This window comes from Camelina sativa, chromosome 12, assembly GCF_030686135.1.
Source record: "Camelina sativa cultivar CO46 ecotype springtype chromosome 12, ASM3068613v1".
NCBI lineage: Eukaryota > Viridiplantae > Streptophyta > Magnoliopsida > Brassicales > Brassicaceae > Camelina > Camelina sativa.
The window spans coordinates 10,289,882-10,307,187 of NC_141891.1; the positions used below are offsets into that span (position 1 = coordinate 10,289,882).

Genomic DNA, 17,306 nt, shown 5'->3' on the forward strand with positions numbered 1-17,306 from the left:
GATGGAACGACGGTTCTTTCTATGTAAGTATAAGTAATGTTGGTTTTTTTTTTTTGTTAATAAGTAATGTTGGTTTGTTGACACTGTTTTACTACTGGACATTTCAGACCAAACTCTTCCAGTGACAGTAATAATATATATTTTGCTGATTCATAATATATATATATATATATATATATATAACGAAATTAAATTTATGGTGGAGCATTTGTGTGTATATAGGACGTCCGATTCACATTGTTGAACAAAATCGTTGATCTCTATTACCTTTTTAGCCATCCATGCCTTGCACGGTTGCACCTTCCTGAACCCAAGTGAACCAAATATATACACTGATTTGATTAACGAGCAAACACATATTGAACGAAGCAAAACCATACAAATTCCGCGATTTATTCAACCGTGTTTTGGTTTATAAAATATTTTGTTTTAACCTAACCAAGAACAAAATAGAAACTCTATTTTGGGTAATAACCAAAATCGAGCGAGTGTGGTATGCGCGCGTGCGATTTTTCTCCCAAAACCTCTGCCGCTTGAATCCTAGATCTGTTGTGCGTCTCGCCTCTCCGGTCATCGGCGCTCCTCGCCGTGACCGCGAGAGGGCCCCCAGTTTCTCCGATATACGGTTAGGTTCTTTCCGGTAGGCGATTTGACGAGTCTGACACCGGAGCTTTGTGGTTTGGCTCATCGGAGGCTCCATCTGTAGAAGAAAAGGCGTCGGCTTACCTGAAATTTAACTTTTGACTTCGGCGACTTCACCTCCTCGGTTCTCTCGCGCATCCTCCGGTTTGTTTTGAAGACGACAAATCTGATGTTGTGAGGCTCCTCACGGTGCTATTTTGGCGATGGTCTTGCGCTTCGTGGCTGTCGCGTAGCTGCTCAAGCGGCGGTTGGTTTTCTTCTCTAGCGAGTGGTTTGGTGGGGGTGGGGTTTTCTATCAGCTCACCTCTCCTTCCTGTTGGCGTGCGGTGGCTCTTCTACAGTGGTGGTCCGACGGTGCTCTGTTTCTCCGTCAGGCGCAGGGATGCTTCGGCTTTCTTTCCCTCTGCGGCTACCACTTGTCTTCACCCTCTGTGTCTTTTCTCCCGCCCCGTGTTAGTAGTCGTTGGTTTCCCTGGCTCGCTTTGCCTCTGTCGAGTGTTTGATGCATTAGGCCAGGTTGTTAGTGCTTTGGAATCAACCTCCGGATGTTTCGATCTTCTGCTTCTGTCTTCACTGAGGGTTTTGGGCTAGCTATGTCTATCATTTGTTGTGGCTTGTCTTATAGGGCCGGCTTCTCTAACTTCTTCAAGTCACATTCGACTTCATTCCTCAGCTCATCTCCCAAGCCAAAGGTGTTGATTGATGATGATGACTGGTACTTTCCGAGACTTGTTTTGCTTCTGCAGGTAACTTGTGAGTTTCGTTTTGGAGGGAGTTGTTGGCTCTGCTTGATCAAGGGTTTGAGGCTTCCCGGCGTCGCGGTAGCTAGCTGTATCTCCATGCATCTCCTTAACATGTCACACCTGTTTTTCGCCTTAGCGCTCAAGTTAATTGCTTCCTTCGCCGCAAATATCTTCGGCCTTTGTTCCAGCCTCTTCGGATTAGTGTGTCCCTAGTTTCAAGCTTCGAAAAATCTCAAAGTGTTTTTAGTGTTTGATCATGTGAGATGCTGGTGCTAGTATGGCTTTTTGCGGATGTGAAGTTGCTAGGCTCTGTACTACTGACTCCAAAGGGGGCTTAGGATGGACTTAGTAGAGTGAGTAAGCATTGCCTGCCTCATTAAGCTCGGTGGTTTCACAGTCACTTGCTTGTCTCGGGCTACCATTGAACGGACTGCTTCCTTGCTACTCGATCAAACGCTTTGCATCTTTGTCATATTTTTCATTGTTGTTTTGATTTCTAGGCTCTCTTTAGGAATTCGTTTTTATCTTGCATCAAACTGTCTTCTACCATTATCATTATGCTAATGGTTTGAATTTGATGATTTGGTGCAAGAATGTGGTATGCTTCCATGTTTTTTATTCTTTTTTTGGCATGGGACCATGTAATAAGTTATGCTTAATTGTGTAACTCAAACTTTCATTGTGAAATGAATATTTACATTCTTATCAAAAAAAAAAACTCTATTTTGGTTTTCTTTATTGTAAAGTGAATACATTACGTACTTTTGCTTCTCCTTCATGAATATATATTTTTCTCTCTCCAAGATATATTGATTTTTCTCTCTTCTCATGCAAGAAACCAATTCGTCAAACATTCTTTGATAACTAGTAAAAAAACTTAAACGAGATATATATTTTTCGCCCTCCAAGGATCAGTTTCCCCGGCCCACTCCACTGGTAAGTCAAGAAGATCACAAACCCCACAGGAGAAAAATACATAAGTTCACTATTTTTGTTGGCGATTTGGCTCCGGACGTTACACTTTCTATGTTGTATATGGTCATGTATAACTCTGTTACGGATGCCAAAATTTCTACTTACTAAGATAGTGGTCGGTGTAGGGGATATGGCATCGTCGCTTTTGCAAATAGGTTTGAGCAACAACGTGCCATGACAAAAATGGAAGGGTTTGTTTTGTCAACCAAGCCAATCAAGGTTACCCTGCCATCAAAAACTTTATATATATCTAGTTTCTTGTGATACACATTAGAAGTTTTGTGTAGGTTTTTTACTTTAGTTATGTATGATTATATGTTCTTATTGAGAGTTGAAATCTTGTCTCAACTTTTTCGAATCTATATTAAAATTGTTTGAAGTACATTTTGTGCACTTTTTTTTTTAGTAAATGATTTCCACCAATAGCATTGTCTTAGACACAATTAATCAATAGTTTGTCAATAAAAGATAGAAAATCATCATACCAAACACAATTTACTTGTAGCAATCCATAATAAACTTTAAGTTGATAGTATTATTTATGTGTGTACATATATTTGTTTAGGAAAATATGGAAGAGGAGAAAGAAGATAGACTTCACGAATGAGAGGAAATTGATGGATTTAATGAATAGTTGGGACTATGTTCCTTCTTATGAAAACAAAGACGGTGATGGATCGTTTGGCTAATGGCCGTACGTCTTAAACCTTCTTCCTTGATTACTTACGCATTAATTCAAGCTTACCTTCTTCGTTGCATTTACATTGTTTCTAATAATTAGTAACCATTAATTATCAGAATTTTAATAATTAGTAACCATTATCAGAATTCTCGTTAATACTTGCAAGCGTTTACATCTCATGAAAGGATCTGACGCCATTAATTGGTCTCGGTATGTATTTTCTACCAATGATTAAATTTTGGTTAAAGTATTGTATCCATTGAGTAAATGAAAGCTTACGTCTTAAACTAAATAGTTAAAATATAGCTTACAGTTAAGTAACATACTTTTACTTAGTATAACGTACACAACCGCAAAACGTCGCCCAAACAGTTTAATTTGCTGTCTTGATCGTTTAAGACGACGTATACGTAAAGATTTAAATTTTTCTTCTTTTTCTTACGATGAAAGACATTGTCTAATTTCGTTTGATTGTCTGTGTTTTGATCTGAATTTGATATATAGATATAATTAGTTTATATGGTATTATGTGTAATGAACTTAAGTTTAATATTTTAGACATTTGTAATGGAAAATGTTTTATAATTTGAACTTCTTATATATGTGTTTGCCTTTATATAATTTTGGCCAAAAATGTGTATATTCTATATAAGAAAGATGTGATTTTCATTCAACCAAGGAAGCTTTATCCTCAGATTACTTCTCTTTAATATTCTCTTTAGTGGTCAATTATTTTTTGAAGGCAAAACTTTATTCTTTTGGTTCATAAAATGTCTTCAAACTAAAATAGCGATCGAGTCGGCATATATATATGGGCCCTAGAAGGTTTATTTATTTATTTATTTATTTATTTATTTTGTCAAATAGAAGAATTATTCTAGTAGTAAAAAAAAAAATGTATGCAAATAATATGATTTGAGGGTTTGAACATCCTTTTATATCATCATAATTCTTTTATTATATAAGAATTTAGAAGGTAAAATTGAAATAAATTAAAAGAACAGACTTGCAACCAATCCTAAAAGAGCCATTGCTGCAGCAATCTTGTTCGTTACTCCTCCATTAGCGTCGCTTCCTTTGCCACATAAAATCAAAACCAATTAATTACCGTAATATTACCACCACATCTCTTGTTTCAAATCTCACTAAATCCATGGATTTTATATTCTCGCCTTCCTTTGATCACTGATTCTAATAAATTTGTGATCATGCCAATGGTCATCATTCTTGATTGTCGTAATATATATATGAATAAAGTAATATAGATATGTGTAACTACAAGATACCATGCATAACTAAATCACACAAGATTAAAACTTTCGTATTTTGATAAATAAGAAAATCAAAGTAAGTACCGTCGCATGCGTATTTGTCGAGAACGCCACATGCAATGCTGACTTGGTTGAAGTAAACTTTGGTGATGTTGGCGTATAGAGGATTTGGATGTACAATGATATTATCGCAGAGACAAGTCACTTCCGTCTTGCTCGCCGTTCTGAGATCCTTGCAACATTCTTCTGATGGCAACGCACTCATCGTTGCGTAGCAATTTTGGACAATTTCAGGGATTGCAAACGGGCAAGCCGATGTCTTCGTCTTTCGTGGTGGCTTTCCCTCCGTCCACTGAAGAGCTGTCGATAGAAACAGCACTGCTGTAACCGCAACCGTCATTATGTTTGTGTACACCATTTAAATGACTATATATTAGCCCACTTTTTGTTTTTGTTTTTTCCTATGTGACTTCTCAAAACTCAAAAATACATTATCATACATATATAGTAAGTCCTAGAATAGTGGAATATTACATTATTGATACTATTAATCAATACAAGAAAATATAATTTTCTCATGTTAATGGTCTGTCCATTATTACCCACCATATATATTCATTTAGATTTTTTTACCCTTTCAGAATAAGATTCCGGCCAGCAAAGATACTGCGCCAAGCATGTTTGGCCTTGAACCCACTAGTACATATTCAACCATATGTACTACTAGTGGAAATATATTTGCCCTGCAAGTCTTCGCTTGTAGAAGGGTTCTCACGTAGTGTTGATACATGATACAAAACTGCTGATGTATTTTGAATTGATCAAGTGCTCATTATTTGTTGTCTTTATTTAATCTGACTTGATCAAGTAGTTTCTAAAAGTTGTAACTAAATTATTTTGTGGATGAGTAAAAAACAATCATAGCATTATTACATTACAAAAACATATGTGAATATCTTTTATAAACATCCCAGAAATCGCAGAATTACATAGAATTTGGAAGGCCAAATTGAAATAAATTAAAAGAAGAAACTTGCAACCAAACCAAATAGACCCATTGATGCAGCAATCATGTTCGTTGATCCTCCGTTGGCGTCTCCTCCTTTACCACGCAAAATCAAATCAATTAATATACATCCACAATTAACTTTCAACATATTTATATACGTAAAATTTTCAATTATGGCATAAAAATGAGTTTTGATATATGTACAACTTAAGTTGTACTTGACAAAGTTAGGATTTTAATTATGAGAGAACATAGTAGCTGAGTTCTACCTCATAATATGAATATATTATGATAATCATGTTCTTAACTTGCGTACTAATTGATATGCAAACTTTTATATTTAATACAATAACATGCATAATCAGCTATCTGAAACCAAAAAGAAAAACCATGCGTCATCGATCGGTTAGGATGGTATATCTTTAATTTTGTTCTATTGAAAACATAACATATAGTTTGAACTTTGAACAATACTAAAAAAATGACAAATCATGCAAAAACAGAGACTAAATCTACAATTCTTTTTTTTCTTTTACAAAAATAATTTAAATATAACCACCAAGGAGAAGAAGAAGAAGAAGCGAGAATATTAAAGTAGGTACCTTTACAGGCATATTTCTCGAAAACGCCACAGGCCTCGTGGACTAGGTCGTAGCGAGCTTGGGTGACGCTAGCGTTGGAAGGATGTGCAAGGAAGTTGTCGCAGAGACAAGTCACTTGCGTGCTGCCCGCCGATTTGAGATCAGTGCAGCATTCTTCAGATGGCTTCAAATCCAAATTAAAGTAGCAAAGTTCGATGATGTGTGGGAGATCCGCCAACGCACACACAGGATTCAGCTTTGGCATTGGCGGCATAGACTGTGCATCCGCGATCGTAACCGCTAGAAACAGCACCACTGTGGCAACCGCAGCCGCTGCCTTAACTTTGTTTGTGTAAGCCATGATCGCCGGCAAAAACAAAGGTTTTAATATTTTTCTATTTGTTTTTGATTGACTAGTGATTAGCTCCCTTTTTTTTTTCTGTGTTGTATGTGACTTCTCCAAAGTACATTATCATATATTTATAGAGTTATGAACTTATTTTGATATAACTAAAATAACATATTAACATTAGTCGTGTTGTTTTGGCTTCACAATGTTGACCAAATGTGTACGACTTTCTTATATGGCATTTGATTTGTTGATCTGTTCGGAGAATATATATTATTTTATTTTATTTTTAAAGTAGGGAAATGGACCTAAATTTCGGGTATGGCTTTTGTGTATTAAAACGTGAGAACCACTTCTTTTGTTACAACTTTATGCAAAACAAGAAAAAAGTGCCATTCTATTTCATGGAAAATGTAAAATATAATTTCCTTTTTTCTATATTAGTCCATTCGAATTTAACTTATGTTCGTTAGTGGGTTATTAATTTTGGAAGATTGTTAAAGCAAGAGAGGTGGAAACTATGTAGGGTATATATGCCTAATCTTTTTAAGTGTACGTTAGAACGTATGACACTTCTTATACGAAATTCAGTTATAAGATCAAAAAATAGGAAAAAGGTCAAAAACTTACAATAGTGAATTAGATTTGGTCTTTACAAAAAGAGGTACATCGGAAAATCAATGCTGTTGCCAGAAAAAGGGATCGGAACTTGCTGATAACCAATGACAGAGGCTCAAACACTAATGCCAGTGGGTGCAAGAACGACGGCTTTACGTCGGGAACACCAGATAAAAACCTTGACATAAGCAACCAAATTTCGTCGCACTTCTTCTCTGGTGATCCTCCTGACCCGCTACCGATCTTCCGGCATGCTCAAGCCACCGATCAAAGGCTCCGCGAAGACAGGTCCCAACCTAGCAACCTGCTCACTCAGAACTAACACCCCTCTTCAGATCCGGTCACGTGGAGGCAAATCCGTGGCAGCTAACAGAGGATGGTGGATCATTTCACCCTCCACAAACCAATACCCACGAAAGCCCAAGAGATAAACATTCTTGGCTAACCACCGCAATAAAGCAGCACACCCTCCTGTCTCCCACCGACTTCCGCCGCGAACCACAGCTTCGATTGGGTGAGTGAGCCCCGAAAGAAGCTCCACCGCGAGCAAACGCGACTTGATCAGAAGCTTCTTGACCCACCAAAAAATGAAGCCACAGCCGCATCGGGAAGGAGACACAACCACACCGCTGTCGCCGGAGAAGAAGACTTACCCACCACTGCCTTCTCCTTGCATTTTCAAGACCTCCATTAAGCGCCGCCCAACCTTACCTTTCAACGAACCAAATCCTACAACAAAGCCACGCCTTGGCTGGAGGAGAGAGGACCAGATCCAGCGTAAGAGATACCAAAAACCGATCCACGGAGTGCACAAGAAGCACTCCAGCTTGATGTCAATAGTATCGAATTATATTTGAGATCAACTGAGCTACTCCAGCTTGATGTCAATAGTATCGAATTAGTGTAATTTAAATATTTAGATTTTTAATTTATGAACCACATTCATTTAGGAAGCTACAAATCAATAAGACTTTAATCTTAAAATTTTATTTTGTATATTTATTGAATCTACAAAATATGTTAACAAATTCAAAATTTTAACCACATTTTTTTTATTACCTCACAGTGAACCTTGGACTAATCTATTCACCATCAATAATAATTCCCTTGTGTAACTTTAACTGGTTACTAACTAAAACCAACATCAAGAATATTGTACCTATATGCTTTTCCAAGACGAATATATGGAGTTTGGAGTAACATTTTATTCCGAACTACGATTTTTTCAACAAGTTAGATAACTTTCAAAATCATAAGATTCATAACTAGAGATAACCCCATGTCACAAAATAAATCTCGACCTACCCATGTTGATATGAGATTTTTATGATACGTGATAGGTACCGATGTACAGTATGTACCATACAAATCACTTGTATGAAATAAACAAAACAAACATAGATCTAGATTATACTGAATACGACAAACTGATAAAATAAAAATTATTTATCTCATTACAAATCTGTGTTTGAATAACATAGAAATTGTATGGGTAATGCGTATAACCTATCAACTTGATATTCACACAACTAAAAAAAAGAAGCTAAAACACTGTAAAAATAAAAGAGGTAAAGATTAGAGAATCTTAAAAGTTCTCTTCCGTCGGGAATGATCCCATGCGGCGATCCTCATCTGAACCTTTTCAAAATCCGATACACGACAAGGTATCATAATCCGACCCGGTTGCTCAAACCCGTAAACCCGCTCCGCCTGCTCCAGCAACTCTCCGAACAGAGGATGGTTAAAGTAAATCACCGGAACCACCACACGCCGCGTATCGTCGCCGGATTCCCCAACGTGAACCACTAAATGTCCTTTAGGAACCGCCGGCGTCTTCTGCTCGTCACCTAACCGGGTCTGACCCGGTTTCATTCCTCCTCCGCAGAGTCTATTAGCTCCACGACGGAGACACCGCCGTGCTAAATAGTAGATTCTTGTGACCGGGTTGAGAATTCCGGTTAGGCATTGGCGTTTCCCGGTTTGGTTTCTTCTACTTCGGATTATCCATTTGAAGATCTTGACAAATCTGTGTCCGATCTTGAAACCTCGGAGCCTCTTCATAGTTGTTTAGTAGATTCCCAAAAAAAACAGAGACTTAGGAAAAAAAAAAATGAAACCTTTTGGAGAAATTATGAAATGGGTTTGTTTAAAATTGCGTTTTGAGAACCGGGGAAGATGATCAGATCAAAAAAATTGAAACTTTGCTATATGTCTCTCTCTCTCTCTGTTTTGTGTTACAGTTCAAGATATAGAAGAAGAGTGATTTGATTCTGAGAACAGAGAGCAAAGCAATCTCTTTATATAGCAACTGAGGTGTGACCGTTGAATGGTTAATATGTGTGTCCGTGCGGTGTATACATGTGCATGATGTATTGTTTTCCAAATTTAACATGTCACTAATACAAGAAAAATATATTTTGTTTTTAAATGTAAATTCATAGCAATTTCTTTTAGTTCATTGTCGTTTTTGGAAGGATTTTTATTCATTGTAATGAAGATTGAGTTTACATTAAAAAAAAAAAAAAAAAAAAACAAAGGATTTTACTTCTTCTCGTATCACGAGATGCTTATGGTTATCGATTCTTCTATTGATGTTTTATGCCACGAGGCTACTTTGTGTCAAGACCAAACTCTTAATTCAAGATTTGTCAAATGGTTGAATAAAATAACATGTTCTTCACGGTTTTCTTTCATAATTTGAGAACAAAAATTTGACATTGCGAAGATGTTGGAAAAAAATAACGTAAAGGAGATGTTCTGAACCGGTTAATCATCAATAAATCGGTCCTGGTTTAGTACTCATCCAAAATAATATTAGTAAAGTAACTGTTAACTTCAAGATTTTTTGTGACCATATCTTTATGTGTGGTGTTTTTCATTGGTGAACACTGAATAGTCATAATTTGTAAGCGATTTCTAGGTCAATCCCCAATTAATGAGCAAACCAGTTTCAAAGTCAATCTCAAGTACATTCGCAGTTTCGTACGATGATATGCAATTTATAAGAGTTGACCTTAAAAGCTTCGTTGTAGTTTCTTTTTTGTTGGTCATCTAAGAATTTAAATCCAAGCTAGTAGCTATGTTTTAGAGACCATATGTGATATGTCCGTATATGTATTAACTTGGTTTTTAATTATATATTCTTTCTACAATTCTACTCTTTCGATGATACTGAGATATTGAAAACTCTTTTGTTTTTTTTCTATCTATCTATGTCAAGAACTCTTATTTTCCGATGAAGGCATTTGCCATTTGGCATGATATATATGTTCACCAGTCCTTACGCAACATAATAAAACAGTAGCTAGTCAAACTTTATGATCATTACAAAAGTGAGTAAAAGTAATGCTCCTTATTGTAATTGCATCTACATATTCCAATTGTACTTTATTGTTACGTATTATATATATTAATCATTTTTATGGTCAATATGTCGTTTATGTACATGCACATATGGGTTTGTCTATCAGTCTACTATGTATATAGACTAATTAAGTCTTAGTCCAAATTTAATAATATGAATTTAATAAGATTGAACTCGATTCATATTATATAAAAAGGATAACATAAACGGCCATGTTTAAAGATATACCCCAGATATGGATATCAAATGAAAACCTTCTACACAGATTTTAAATTATTTCAGTTTTTAAATAGAAAACATATATAATCGGATAATGAAGAAGACAAAAGCCAAGCATGTGTGTTGGAGAGACATGGAGTTGGGATTTGGTCGGCAGTCGGCACGGCGCGTGCGATCTGTGTAACATGTTTCGGTTCACAGAAAGTGCCTTCTTTTTTCTTTCAATTTTTCTCTTCACATCAAAATATTTCAAAAATTATTAAATGTGTATATAATATGTATATGATGAATAAGACACCCGTCTGAGATTTTTCTTTTTTTTTTGCCAAAATTGAAAATTCCACTAGGTACAGACTTTTTTAGTCATTTGATATCAGTATAACAAACCTATTGGGCAAATTCTTTTATTTATAATAATTATAAAGGGTTAACCAAATTATAAATTTGATTTTGGATCAAAAGTGTTTAAACATATGTATTTATAACCATTTTTGAAGAAGTGAAGAACCAATTATGTATTACACAATTATTAAAAATGAAAGAAAAAGAAGTATTTTGTTCGGCCAAAAGAATAATGGAAAGAAAGAAAAGAGAAGGATTGAAAGTAACAAATTTATGTACTTTTGTGTACCTAATTTTAAAGCATTCGGTACAATACATCCGTGATGGATTTATTCTTTCCAAATCTATTTTGTAATATATTTATGACAATGTCATATTAGCTAACATGGACAAGGTGGTTTTTATTTACTTCTATTGGATAAATCATTGTTGAGTTGTTACTTGTTGCAGGATACTTAAGAGTTGAAAAAAACCTCGTCGATTATGAACTAAAGCATGCGATTAATTTGATAATATTTTTACAAACTCAATGCTTACTGTCGTAAGAAATTTACGTGACTGTGTATTGGTTTTGATATCTTTGAAATGTAACTTACTTGTACAAGTTTTAGTCCAAAAACCGGCCCTCCAAAAACCATATTGAATAATTTATACCGTACGTATAGATCATATGAACACTATCCGACGACACCAAAAAATCTCACCCAAAGTGTTAAAGGAAGTTACATACATAATCACAATTTGCAACAAAAGGAATACAAATCTTAAGATATTAACCAGATAATCTAGGAGTATCTAAATAACCAGTTCAAAAAAGCTTCACATAATACGTAATAATTGCATGCCTTCACTATAATAACTCAAGATGCACCTTTTGATGATAATTTGGAGTTTTTAATTTAGAACAGGACTTAATTATTTGTGAAACAAAATACATCGCATCAGCTAATTAGTCGTGCTAATAAATCAATTAATTAGTAGTACTAAATAGACCACATGAATCCTCTCGACCCGACCAAGAAGGATTCAAATAACGACAGATTTTAATATGTAGTTTTGTATACAGGGAACATTGCATGAATAAAACTTATACATCAGTTCTTTATAAATTCTTGAGATGTACTTAATTGTAATGATGTAAACAGGTTTTTAATAAAAACTAGGATAGTACTCGCGTTATGCCGCGGAGTTGATTTTTTTTTTTTAGCAAAAATGAATTATATTGATGATCGAAGGTAATCATTATACAATTGGTTTGATAGCCATGGAAGCGGTAAAAAAACACCTTGAATAGAAAATATTGAAATTACAACTAAACTTTGTTAAATAGTGGGCAGCATTGTTACAATTTCTTGAAGAAAAAACAAATTGGATATGTTGGAAATGAGAACACCAGTAAAATATGTCTTGGATGACATTTTTTTTTCCTTTTTTTTATTAGTATTTTGTTGTGTTTTTTTTGTATGTGTTTGTAATTTTTTCTTAATTTGTTTGAAACTTGTTGGTATGCGGACTATTTTTAATAATTAATTGTAGTTTAAGATAGATAAGATTGAGCATTTAAAAGTCTTGTAAAAATTAGAATTTAGTATTCTGTTTTTGTTCAAATTTTATTGTATACTTTATGTATTTTAATATTTATAAGATAACCACTTGAATGACATCCTTTTAGCAAAAACACAAGATTATGAATTTTCTTTCTTGTATCTTATTTTAGTGAAAATTTATTTACTTTAAAAAAACAACAAAAATATTATTTTATTACTCTAACAATGTTTTAAGTCTGATCCATAAAGAAAACCAAAATATCAGTCAACTAAGTTCCGTCACAAATTACTTATTTTTACTTTTATTTTAGTTAATAGTTATTATTGTAAATAACTGAATTAATATATATTTATCATTATAAATATTTAAATAAATTCTTAGCTTAATTTTCCCTTATAAAATATATATATATATATATATATATATATTATGTTGGTTTGAGTTATTTGTTTTGTATAGAGATTTTTGAAAAAAAATGATTTTCTTTCCGTAAAAATCATATTGATAACATAATAACTGGAAAATTGATTATATAAACAACCAAATAAGTTTAAAAATAAAATATGTAATAACAAAAATGATTATGTTCTCCAAAGAAAACACCCTACCTCTCCAGAAAAAAATTACTTTTACTTCAAATTTGGATTTTTTATTGAAGAAATTTATGGTGATTCAGCAAATTATCTTGACAAGATCTAGATTATTCCCAACAACTCTTTTAATTACCATATCTTTAGAAAACTTTTCTCATAGCTATAAATTGACTTGATGAGCCGTAATTTTCACTCCAAAATTTGCATATATGCTAGACAGCAAAATAAAAGCTATTATGACTAACACAACACACTTCTTTATTTGGGTTTTGACCAATCTGGCAGCTCATTAACACTTCTCATTACTAAAACACTTCAAATCCAACTTTTTTATGCGGATATGTGGATACTAGTTTTTTCTGAGGTGTCAACACCAGCTTCAACATTGAAGCTGATGTGTCAGAGAGCAACACATTCTAATTTTATTGTATCGATTGATATAGTGATATTGGATTTTGTATGAAAAAACAAAATAGAATTGGTTTAACGTTTAGTTAAGCATTTGCGTTATGGAACACAATTTTTAAAGACAGCATTTGATATCGCCTTCGAATCGAACTCCAATATTAGATGTTGCGTATTTAATCCCGACAAGTCACTATTTTATGATCGAACAAAGTGTCTACTTAAGAGTTAAGAGAATAGAAATAGAATTGAAATGGTCTTGAGTGTGTGGTTTGGTGACGAGATTGATCAGAATGATCGTTTATATGTCTAGGGGTTAAAGATTAATGGCTTGAGTCGATGTGAAACGGATCGAAAAAGAATCGACAATATGGCAATCAACACTAACTACTGAACAATTTGGACAGAACAAAAATACTAACATCGAAAGACTAAGGTAAGTAAAACGTCAGATATATGTTTGGGGACAAGAAGACAATCTTATCTATTAAAATAAAAAAGAAAATTGTTAACTTATTGCTAATCCACCAATCACGGATCTCAATGTTTTTGCTGCTAAATCTCTAACCATGTTCTTATCCTTTTGACCTTTTCTGAATAGAGAATTTTATAATCAATAGAATCCAACACCAAACTAGTTAATAATTATCCTCACTTACTATTCATATAGTAAGATTCGCATTCGCTTATGTCATATATTTAGTTTATGGATCTTTCAAGTTATGTATGGTTGAAGTTGAACTATCCACTTACTTAGTGTGGGGGAATAAAACAAATAATATCTCTACCAATTAAACGACAATGAAAATAGACGAAAAAAAAACCGACAATGAAAATATAATTATTTATAAAATATAAAATTTGTATGGCAACATTCGATATATATTTCATGTTATTTTTATTTACACAATAGACAATACTAATATATACTCCTAATTCCTAAAGTTATTATCATGAAATTGCTTCACTCCAACAAGTTGAAATAACAAAAACATAACTACCATTTTAAATATTTTAAATTTCTCAATATGCACCGCCATATTCAAGATAATTTAACTACCTTATGGTAATATGTCTGTGCTGATTTTGGTCGGATTTTAAGAAAAATCATAATGGCTGAGTGCTGAACTTAAAAGGGTAAAGTTGTAGCAACAAGACTTGGCTAGAGACATTGATTCAAAGTTATAAAGTGACATTTCCTACCCTTGCTGAACCAGTTATAGTGAGCAGTACCAACAGGTATAAGTATGTTGATTTTATGTTTAATCAAAGCTACATTACTCTAGTGAATAAGCAAATTGAGAGTTTTGAAGTTGGTTTTAGTGAAATGCTCTCAGAAGGAGCGAGAGCTTCAACATTTTTTAGCTTTAATATTCATTCTTAAATAGTGTTTAGGACTTTTACTTCAAAAAAAATTCATAAAATTAACTTTTATAAAACAAGTTTTTGCTTTTTAAAATATTAACTCAAAAAATCTCATTTTTAATGATAATATTAGAAAAAAGATAATATTTCCTTTTTAATATATTAAATATATTTTTTTTTTCTAAAAATATTTATATATACAAGGCCACAATTTTAAAATTTGCCCTAAGCCTCTATTGATCTAAGCACGACACTGTTCATGGAGCAGAAGAAAACACCATTGAATTAGACCAGTGGAAGAAGTATACAATTTACATGGATTTGAAGAAAATGAGGATGCAATCAATTGGTTTTGGATGGCTGTTACAAATCTAAACCATGAGGGACAATGTAAGTTGTTACACTTTTGGGCTGCAATTCGTCACCTGCCTAAAGATGGTTTCTTTGGGTTGACACAAAAGTTTAGAATCTCCAAATCAACTCTGCCATCAACCCATTTTCCAACAGCCAATGTATGTGTCATCATGTATCTTCCCGTCTATAATAGATTGAAGGAGACTATAATGAAGCTTCGGTTCATCTGCCAACCACATGTGGCTGCCAGTTTTGGCGAGCTTTAACACATTCCCTCAAACTGGTAAGTGTTTATAAACTCTTTATAACACCATTTAAGACCAAAAGTGTCGTTCTTTACCACTAACTTGGTTCCACTTTATATTTGTTTGTTTCTGTAGCTGCGTTGATGTCTGCAATTTATGAACAACACAAAGATGAAGATGAGAACACTTTTGGATCTCTGACTTTCCTTGCAGCCCATGTTATCTTGACCTTTTACATTTCTAGTGCATAACCACAACTTGCTTACAAACTCACAGTTCCATTCCCTTTGTTCTTCTAGAACAGTATTTGTTCTTAAGTAAGTTGGTCAAAAATCTCTTCCTTAACCGACACTGGTCAAAAACCCCGCTAATTGAACCGAACTAAATAAATTGAATTCAGGAGACTCGGTTTGGTTTCACTTAAACCGAACTAAATCAATCGAATTCATGAAACTCGAGTTGGTTTCACTTAAACCGATATAGCCTTCTTCCTTTTAAAAACAGAACAAAACAATCCTCGAGAGAAATCTTCATTCACGTCGTCTTCACTCTCCAAGAAAATGCCTTTCTCTTTCTTCTCCCGCAAGAAACCCTCTCGTCGATTCAACGACTTCTACGACGACTGGTTCAAAACCCTAACCGAAAACTGCCTCCCTCTCCTCCGTCAATCACTTTCCTCCGCCGCTTCAGCTTCCGTCCTCTCCTCCAACGTAGATCTCGTCCTCCGTCACCTAGTCTTATACTACGAAACCCTAGACCTCGCCGCGGATCACAACACCATCCCTTACCTTCTCTTCCCTTCATGGCGCAACTCCCTCGAGACTCCGTTTCTCTTCCTCGGCGATATACATCCTTACCTCCTCACCAATCTCCTCCGTTCTTTCATCGACCGTGAGAATCAAGATTCTGATGACGACGGAGACACTTCTCTTGATCTCGTGAACCAACCGTTGAAGATATCGACTGCGTGGAAAGACCCATCTGATGAGTTGGTGAAAAGAATCGATCAGATTGAGTGTACGATGAGGCTTATGGTTCCTGGTTTGATGGATCGTATGAGGAAAGCACAGAGAGGTTTCGTGGCTCGAGTTTCTGAGAACTGGGTCTTGTCGTATCAAGTTGGGAAGAAAAAGAAGCTTGCTGCAACGGTTGCGACAGCTTCAGTGGCCGTGGATGAAGCGGCGAAGGGAGAGATGGAAGAGCTCGTGAGTATATTTGTTGATGCGAATCGTTTGAGGAAGAGTGTGATCATGGATATTGTTGGAGCTACGAGTGAGCATCAAGCGGCTCTGTTTCTTGAAGGTTTATGTCAGTTTCTTGCAGGGTTTAAAGATCAGGTCCTTCTTCAAGACTCTGAGATTCTTGCATTGCCCAGTTAAGATGGTTGAAGGATGAATGAGATTTGATAGAATAGGTGTTTTTGGCGGGATTACAAAATGTATATTTTGTGTTGATTTGCCTGGTTATGTGCTACGGTTTAAGCTTCTTTAGGTCAGTTTCTTCTTATTTGCTTTGGTTTGTTGTTAATAAAAGTGTGGTTAAGAGGATCTTTGATAATGTTTTTGGCGATGGTTCTGTTTTCTTATTATTGCTTTTGAGGGAGAGTGAACAAATTCTAATGTTCTAAACCAAGTAACTACCATTTGAATTTGAATTAGTATTTTTTGGGAAAAGGTAATCTCTCTACTTAAGAGTTTCAAATAAATTTAAGTTTTTCATTGGTTGTGAATCTTGCATTCTTGTGATTGAATATGTTGAACCAGAAATGGGTATTCAATCATAGTCCTCCTACCCATAAGTATGCTCAAAATTGGCATAGCAGCAGACAAGCGTTATGCGGCCCAATAAGAATCCCAATAGGCTTGTAAACGCATTCTCTCTTCTTTTTTTTTTGGGTCAAGGACAAAAGAGGATCAAGAGTCAAAATAAAAAAAAAGGTAATCATAGTTTGATCATCTTAAATAAACGTGTAGTACAATAAAACTTACAAGAAACTCATTG

The 17,306-nt window shown here is 34.7% G+C and overlaps 3 protein-coding genes and 1 pseudogene across 3 annotated transcripts; 1 reads left to right on the top strand and 3 right to left on the bottom strand.

Annotated features, from left to right (window-relative positions):
• Nucleotides 1-3,925: 3,925 nt before the first annotated feature.
• Nucleotides 3,926-4,788, bottom strand: LOC109127925 (non-specific lipid transfer protein GPI-anchored 34-like). Its single transcript, XM_087477930.1, has 2 exons — nt 4,398-4,788; nt 3,926-4,117 (listed from the first exon to the last, which is right to left on the bottom strand). Exons 1-2 carry the CDS (start codon nt 4,729-4,731, stop codon nt 4,035-4,037), a joined length of 417 nt encoding a protein of 138 aa, XP_087334056.1. The 5' UTR covers nt 4,732-4,788; the 3' UTR covers nt 3,926-4,034.
• Nucleotides 4,789-5,184: 396 nt separating this feature from the next.
• On the bottom strand, nt 5,185-6,492 carry LOC104731244 (non-specific lipid transfer protein GPI-anchored 33-like). Its single transcript, XM_010450563.3, has 2 exons — nt 5,925-6,492; nt 5,185-5,415 (listed from the first exon to the last, which is right to left on the bottom strand). The coding sequence occupies exons 1-2, from the start codon at nt 6,262-6,264 to the stop codon at nt 5,333-5,335; spliced, it is 423 nt and encodes a 140-aa protein (XP_010448865.1). The 5' UTR covers nt 6,265-6,492; the 3' UTR covers nt 5,185-5,332.
• A 1,806-nt stretch (nt 6,493-8,298) lies between these two features.
• Nucleotides 8,299-9,185, bottom strand: LOC104731245 (auxin-responsive protein SAUR36). The gene has a single exon (XM_010450564.3). The coding sequence runs from the start codon at nt 8,929-8,931 to the stop codon at nt 8,446-8,448; it is 486 nt and encodes a 161-aa protein (XP_010448866.1). The 5' UTR covers nt 8,932-9,185; the 3' UTR covers nt 8,299-8,445.
• Nucleotides 9,186-15,865: 6,680 nt separating this feature from the next.
• Nucleotides 15,866-16,790, top strand: LOC104731246 (protein INAPERTURATE POLLEN1 pseudogene; annotated as a pseudogene).
• Nucleotides 16,791-17,306: the final 516 nt, after the last annotated feature.

What these genes read in the sequence shown, in the direction of transcription:
- LOC104731245 (XM_010450564.3), bottom strand. Translation starts at nt 8,931, where the DNA reads ATGAAGAGGCTCCGAGGTTTCAAGATCGGACACAGATTTGTCAAGATC.
- LOC109127925 (XM_087477930.1), bottom strand. Translation starts at nt 4,731, where the DNA reads ATGGTGTACACAAACATAATGACGGTTGCGGTTACAGCAGTGCTGTTT. An exon ending in CGACAAATACGCATGCGACG is followed by an intron (nt 4,118 to 4,397) that starts GTACTTACTTTG and finishes TATGTGGCAAAG; the next exon opens with GAAGCGACGCTAATGGAGGA.
- LOC104731244 (XM_010450563.3), bottom strand. Translation starts at nt 6,264, where the DNA reads ATGGCTTACACAAACAAAGTTAAGGCAGCGGCTGCGGTTGCCACAGTG. An exon ending in CGAGAAATATGCCTGTAAAG is followed by an intron (nt 5,416 to 5,924) that starts GTACCTACTTTA and finishes TGCGTGGTAAAG; the next exon opens with GAGGAGACGCCAACGGAGGA.